The following is a 7,169-nucleotide window of genomic DNA, read 5'->3' on the forward strand; positions in this document are numbered from 1 at the left end:
CATGCTTAGGATCATAATGAGATAACAATGAAAATTAAGAAAGAAAGTAATACTTATGCTACAGTTCGGTCCTGTGTAACCTTCTCTGCAGACATAGCATGCTCCATTGGTAACATCACAAACTTCACAATTCTCAGACTTATTACAGGGCAGACAGTTTTCACCATAGTGGTCAACCTCACAACCTGTAGGAAAAATTTAAATCGATAAAGCAGTCCTTTTAAATCAAAAAATATATGGTATTTCAGTAAAGATCACATATGTAAAGAAGTATGATGATAGTGCTTTTCAAGTTGACAATGGAAACATCAGCCGCAATGTCTCTTAACTCACCATTTATTTCTATTTCACATAATTCAAATTCGAGAGCATTTCTAAAATCAGCATTTACGTTAAAGTAAATGGTTGATCCTCTACGTTGAATATCAAAGTCGACTGTGTGTGGAACTTCGGTTCTAAATGAATCAATGACGTAAAATGGCCAATCATAACTGTTATCGCTGTACTGAAAATACGTTGAGTTTGAAGAAAAATTTCCTGTAAGAGAATTTTATTTAAGTAATTGTTATTTATTTATTAAGTACTAAAATTTAAGTTTAAGAGATAGCTTTTCAGTCTTTCACTGAGAATTCTCTTATAAGCTATCTTTATTTTTATTTTAACATCGGGATAAACTATTAAAAAATGGGGAATTGTGTTCCATTGTAGATATATACGAATATATATGTACATCTTACATGTAAAAAAAGGGACATTGACACAGTCTCAACTGATTCTCTCAAAAAAAATCAATTTGCATGTTTAAATGCCTAATCAAAGTTATTTAAATGGTCAGCAAAATGTATAACATGTGTTGATTTACAAAGAAGGAGGTACAGAACTTAAAATTCTTGATCATGTAAACAAGCCTCGTACCCTGTTTTTGTCTACATATAGCAAATATCATATTTATAACAAAACAAGATTCAGCAAATCACTAGAAAATCTAATCCTATTTAGAATTGACTTCTTTATTTTAAAAAATCTGCTTGGAACGAACATGTATTCCATAAAATATATTTAAACAAATTCATGTCATGAATCTTGTTCATATGATTGAAGTTTGGAGCTGTATCTCAGCAGCTGAAATTCAACTTTTTGATAATTATTAAAAATACCTTTAATTAGTAAAGTATTTGTAAACATAAAAAATGGAAAAATTAATAGGAGATATTTCAGCCGACACTGTGTCTATCTCCCTTAAAAATCAATTGTATACACGTAAAAATGTGAAAAGTACGTACTGGATTGTTGTTTAGTCATGAAATTACCTTTGAATAAAAGCCTTGACGACTTTATGTCATATGTCGTTTGAAGGTTGATGTAAAAAGTAAAAGAGTTTCCATTGAAACGTTCACAGCTGTCAACTCCATCTCCGTTGGTGAGGTTTTCAGTATTGAAGTAAGTGTTTTCCCCATTGTCATAACTAGAGCCTGACACCGTCCTTCCAATCGCTACATTTTCTAATAAGAACAAAGTGATGAACAGTATAATGACAATCGATTAAAAATTTCTATAATTAGTAACTTTGGTTATAACACTTATCATAATACATTATCGATATTTATCATGTATTTTTATATTTTATTGCAGTCTTTGATTGCGCTAAGTTCCATTGAAATCAGATTGTTATACCTCTAAAAATTTGTTCCTATACAAATCTATACAAAGAAAGTTTAACATTTTTAATGTTTTGCTGAGCGGGCATAAGAAAATCGATGTTGAACCGCTGAGTGAGATGTTGGACCGCTCGGAGAGATGTTGGACCGCTTACGTCACAGAATGGGGGGATTTAATCTCATTTTTATTCCTTGGTGTTAAACAGTAACAGAACTGATGTTACATCACGGAATACAGTACAAACTACATGTATGTTAAAAAAATAAAATGAAAGGTATAACAAAACATTTATTGACAGAGTTCTCGGGCAAAATGCGTTTTGCCGGACCCTCGAACCAAACTGTCTGTCTTCGGCCTAACGGCCTCAGGCAAACAGTTTAGTTCTTAGGTCCGACAAAACTCATGTTGCCCTCGAACTCAGTCAATAGACATTTCCAGCTCAGAGCGCCACGAGCTCGGACTCAAACTCTGTACTTCGATATATAAGGGGCCGTATAAAAAGTTTTTTAAAAGGGTTATAAACCTATATACTAAGTATGGTGTATCCGAACTAAAAAAAGTAAAACACGAGATTAAACAATGATTAAGATAATATTTGCTATCTAAATTCAAAATAAAATCACCGATTTTGAACCAAAATGTCATCCCCATTTTTCTAGACATGTAGGTTAAATTGATTTTAAACTGTGTTTGAAATGATATTTTAATCCGAGTCGAAAATAAATCGTTTATTGCTTTAATCTCAAATTTGTATGTAACGCGATTGATTTAAATCGTGTTATTTAAAGGAAAGGCCTATCTTTATATAAAGTAACAAAACAAAGAGACAGATCATTTTAATTTTAGTTAAGCAGGGGGAATAAGGAAGCATACAAAACCTTGACTAATCAGTGCTACATTATGACGTAATAGTAGACGAGATGACGTCAATTCTAGAACACAAGTTTTCATAAAATTTGTATTTAGAAATGTTATTTAACTCCGCAAAATGAATAGAAATGTGTAAAGATTAACAAAAATGAAATGTTCTTATTTTGTTATGCTGTATTCTGTCATTTTGATTAAGATCTACCACCGATGACGTCATATGTGTACATCAAGTAACTTGGGAATTGATCATGTCGTATAAAGAGAATTTGGCTGAGACGGCATGTACAAAGATGCGTAAATGGAGTTTCAAATCAAATATCGTGAATATTTTGTGAAATTCATATGGAGTTCACCTAATAAAACAGGTATGCTAATTTATTTTCATCGCATGTATTCTCTTTCGAAGACAGTCAGTGATACATGTATACGTATCCCGGTCTGCCTTTCCTCTGTCATTTGTGACAAAAATAATGCAACAGAACAACAATAAGCTGTATATTTCAAAACATAAGATTTGCACAGATGGAAAGTTTGCCTCCTAAAATACTTTGAAAGTGCTGCTAGAATCCCGAGTTAAGTATGGTTTTACGAAAAATCTCGGTTCATATGTAAAAAATTCAAAATATCGGGTAAGGTTTCGTGCAAATGTGTAATATAATTATTTTACTGACGGGACAGTGGGATTCTAGCAGCACTTTTTAGGCAAAATAGATGTTTTCCAACTACATTATTTACTTGAAGATATTATTTAACTCCGGGGTATTGTTGTTCTCTTAGCTTTTTTATTAAGGTCAAGATCTAGTAAATGAAAGGTGCCTACAGATTCATCAAACTTGAGAAATAAATTCCTTTATTGATGCTTTACAAATGTAGCTGGGTCAAATAAGGTGTTTCGGGGCATAAATTGTAGGTAAATAAGATGAAAAACTGTATTTTAAACGTGTCATTTTCAATGAAAAATTAAGAAAATCAGTCATGAATATGGGAGTGTTTTTCGAATTCGGCAATGGAAATATATCCAGATTGCCTACAGTCTCTCAGAAAACGGTAATTAGTATGTTCTTGGCTTCTTCTTTAAATCAATATCAAATTTAATATAGGTATCCGGTTTACTTTTCATATGATTTCAAATTGAATGACATGAAAATACCCCCATTTTCTACATAATTCTGCTAAATCCATAAAGTACGGGAAAAAGAAAGTTGAAATTGATTATGACGTCATAATGGATCTAGCGCCAAAAAATTAGTCTCAAGTTATTTACTAGATCTTGACCTTAAGGAAAATTTCGCTACTAATAGAAGTCACGTAATGCTGCGGTGGTGGTGCACGTCGCTGAATTAGGCACTCTTTTATCTTTATGCAATAAATAATAATAGTTTACGTTTATCAGCGGTTTTGGTAAATTATCAAACTTACTTTTTTTTAAAAAGTCTAAATTTCCCGAAAAATGACTTATATGCTTCCTTACCATACCCGCGTAGTCTGAACTTACGAAAAATACGCCACATATAACTTTATATGCTACATATTACGTTGCTTTATCTAGGAAGCAGTGTTTTTGTTGCTTGTAAATAAATCAAATTTTGACAAGGCCCCTAAAACTTTTGAAACAACTGTCAGAGTCACTGCGCGAGTACTGTCTCGAGATCGTGAAATCTGGTAATGTCTATTAAATGTATATTGTTGCGAGGTTGTAATAAAGAATTATTTCTCCGCAATATTATCCGCATTCTGATGAACATTAACTTTGACAAATGGAATGCTATTTTTTCCGAGTTTGGAATCTATTAGACGATGGAAAACATACATTTTATGCAAAAACAACAGCAATTGCTCTGAAGGAACGAATAAGGATTACTTAGGGCTGCAAGGTCAAGAAGAAAATATAAATATTTCTTTGTAAAGGCCGGGGAAAATGTTTGAGTTTGCAAAGAATTTTACTTAGGTACTCTTGATATAAGTCAAAGAAGAAAAGAATGGTTTTAAGACAAGGCAGCTAGGAATGATTTTACTGACAAGAGGGGAAAACACACTAAGTTCCAAATTACAAATAAAGAAAATGTTAAGTCATTCGTAAGGGAACATATAGAGTCTTTCCCGTGGATGCCCGCACACTATTGTTGAGCATTTTCATTAAAGGAATATCCTGCGGCAGATCTGAATCCGGCAAGGATGTACAATCTATATGTGGAGAAGTGCACTAAAAAAGACACGGTACCTGCCAAGTCTCATGTTTAGATCGTAATGTCTTCAACACAGAGTTTTACATAGAATTTCATGTTCCGAAAAATGATCTCTATGCAATCATTGTATGGAGAACGAGACTTAGAAGGACATAAACAGAATCACAAGAATGCTACAAAGAAAGTTAAATTTGAAGAACACCAAGAGGTTACAGTTGAAACAAGGGAAAAGAGAGACGTAGCTAGGATACAGTGTAAGACTGCCCGTAAAATATCAAACTGTTCAGATTGAAGTAGCTTCTCTGAACCACCTAGATACATGTATACACTACTGGACGAAAAAAGTGCTGGGAATCCCAAATTTTACTGATAATGTTTGATAATTACTGATACGGTGCTGTTCTTGCTGAAAAATACTGATATTTATTATACCTCCAATTAGAATGAAAGAATCTGATTGGTTGATGAGAAAACATTAAAATAAGCTTATGACCCATTCTTGTGTTACATGACCATTTATGACTTGATTGTTGCAGGAGTATGAGATATTGACCGGTCATTAATATTATTGACCGCTGAACCTGACCTGTGCATAAAATAAAAATGGCGGAACATATTACCGCTTCGTTATTTCTTCACGTTTACCATGTTTACTGTACTGTTTTTAGATAAAGACTGTAACTCATTAACTGTACGTTATTCATTAGAAATAAGATATAGACTATAAAATTATGTACTACGTCATTTCCCATGTGTGATTTGTCGTCTGTTTACGAAAACGATGGCTGGCGAATCGAGATTTACAACTTTAACAAGTGAGGAACTACAAGCAATCCTAGAAAACCGCGATAGTTCTAACACAAAACAATGTATAGATTCAGCGAAACGGGTGTTCATTACATACTGCACTGAAAAGGGACTGATAGTGGACAACATACTGCAAAAAACAAAAGGTGAAATTGCTGAAATTCTGATCAACTTTTACGCTGAACTCAGAATAAAAGATGGTGAATTGTATAGTAGATCTTCCATGATCAGCATCAGGTTTGGTTTGCAGAGATTTTTCCAAAAAATTAAGTATGACATTATTAATGACCCAGATTTTCGTCTATCAAACGAAATGTTCAAGGCAGTTTTGACAAACATCAAACGAACTGGAAAGGGAACCACTCAGCACAAGGAAGTTATCAGCGATGCTGACATGGCAACATTGTATAGTAGCGGCGTCCTAACCAGAAACAGTCCGCAGGGGTTGCAGTATACAGTTTTTCTTGATGTGATGTTCTACACATGTAGGAGAGGAAGGGAAAATTTGAGAAGTATGAAGAAAACTGATTTTGTTTTGAGGACAGATGGCCAAGGAAGGAGATATTATCTAAATGTCGCTCAGTATGAAACCAAAAATCACAGAGGAAGTGATGTTAATGACTATGATGCATCTTCAGCAAGAATATATGAAATACCAGGTAATAATACTTCTTGAAATACAATCATGTAAAATAAAATTCATGTAAACTTCAGTATTAACTAATTTTAGATCATAATTTTCATGAATTCAACTGATTTACAATTTTTTCATATATGTTCATGTAGGTGATGAGAAGTGCCCTGTGTCTAGCCTGGAGAAATACCTCGGAAAGCTGAATCCAAATTGTGAAAGTTTTTGGCAGAGACCGAAGCGCCATATCAAGGATTCGGATGCTGTTTGGTACGATAATTCTCCAGTAGTTCATAACACTTTGGATAATTTTATGAAAACAATATCTATGAAAGCTGAACTCTCAACTCTGTATACAAACCACTGTATGCGTGCCACTTGTATTACTAGTTTGGATCAGCGTGGGATAGAAGCTAGACATATCATGTCTGTAAGTGGACATAAGTCGGAAACTTCAATAAAAAGCTATTCAAGATGTGTTAGTGAATCCAAAAAGCAAGAAATGTTTGATGTTTTATCATCTGTGGTTTACCCATCACCAAAGCTAGGGCTAGAAAACCCAGTAGTTCCAACACATTCTAGTACCCATACTTCAGCAACTCGGCTCTTGGATTTAAATAACTGTGAATTTGAGACTGTCAGTACCGAAAAATTGCTTTCTGAAGTCCTGGTTGATGAAAATAGTTCAGATTTGTGTGTTCCAGAAGAAAAAGAGAATGTTAAAAGTTAACAAAATGCCTCAAAACTCTAGTGGACCAGTATTTAGAAACGTCAAACAAGTGCATATTCACTATTATGTAGGAAAGGAACAACAAAAGTAAAGATAATGTAAAGTTCTTTATTGGACTTTTGTAAATCGTTAATGGTTTTAAGATGTGTTTTTCACTTTTCAATTGAACATTCAATGAGCCTTAGCGCATTTGATAGTCACTTTCGCCTACTCTAGTAGTATTTTTTAAAATACTTTGTTTAACCAAAATTTTGTCATACAATGTTAGTTTATACATGCCTTAAGG

The 7,169-nt window shown here is 33.5% G+C and overlaps 1 protein-coding gene across 1 annotated transcript; it reads left to right on the forward strand.

Moving 5' to 3' along the window:
* The first annotated feature begins 5,174 nt into the window (after positions 1-5,174).
* Positions 5,175-6,883, forward strand: LOC134242139 (zinc finger MYM-type protein 2-like). Its single transcript, XM_062724172.1, has 2 exons — positions 5,175-6,181; positions 6,309-6,883. The coding sequence occupies exons 1-2, from the start codon at positions 5,497-5,499 to the stop codon at positions 6,881-6,883; spliced, it is 1,260 nt and encodes a 419-aa protein (XP_062580156.1). The 5' UTR covers positions 5,175-5,496.
* Positions 6,884-7,169: the final 286 nt, after the last annotated feature.

Source organism: Saccostrea cucullata, unplaced genomic scaffold (assembly GCF_032062105.1).
Source record: "Saccostrea cucullata isolate Sc308-1 unplaced genomic scaffold, CSIRO_AGI_Scuc_v1 ctg269, whole genome shotgun sequence".
Classification (NCBI taxonomy): Eukaryota; Metazoa; Mollusca; class Bivalvia; order Ostreida; family Ostreidae; genus Saccostrea; species Saccostrea cuccullata.

What these genes read in the sequence shown, in the direction of transcription:
- LOC134242139 (XM_062724172.1), top strand. Translation starts at nt 5,497, where the DNA reads ATGGCTGGCGAATCGAGATTTACAACTTTAACAAGTGAGGAACTACAA. An exon ending in AAGAATATATGAAATACCAG is followed by an intron (nt 6,182 to 6,308) that starts GTAATAATACTT and finishes ATGTTCATGTAG; the next exon opens with GTGATGAGAAGTGCCCTGTG.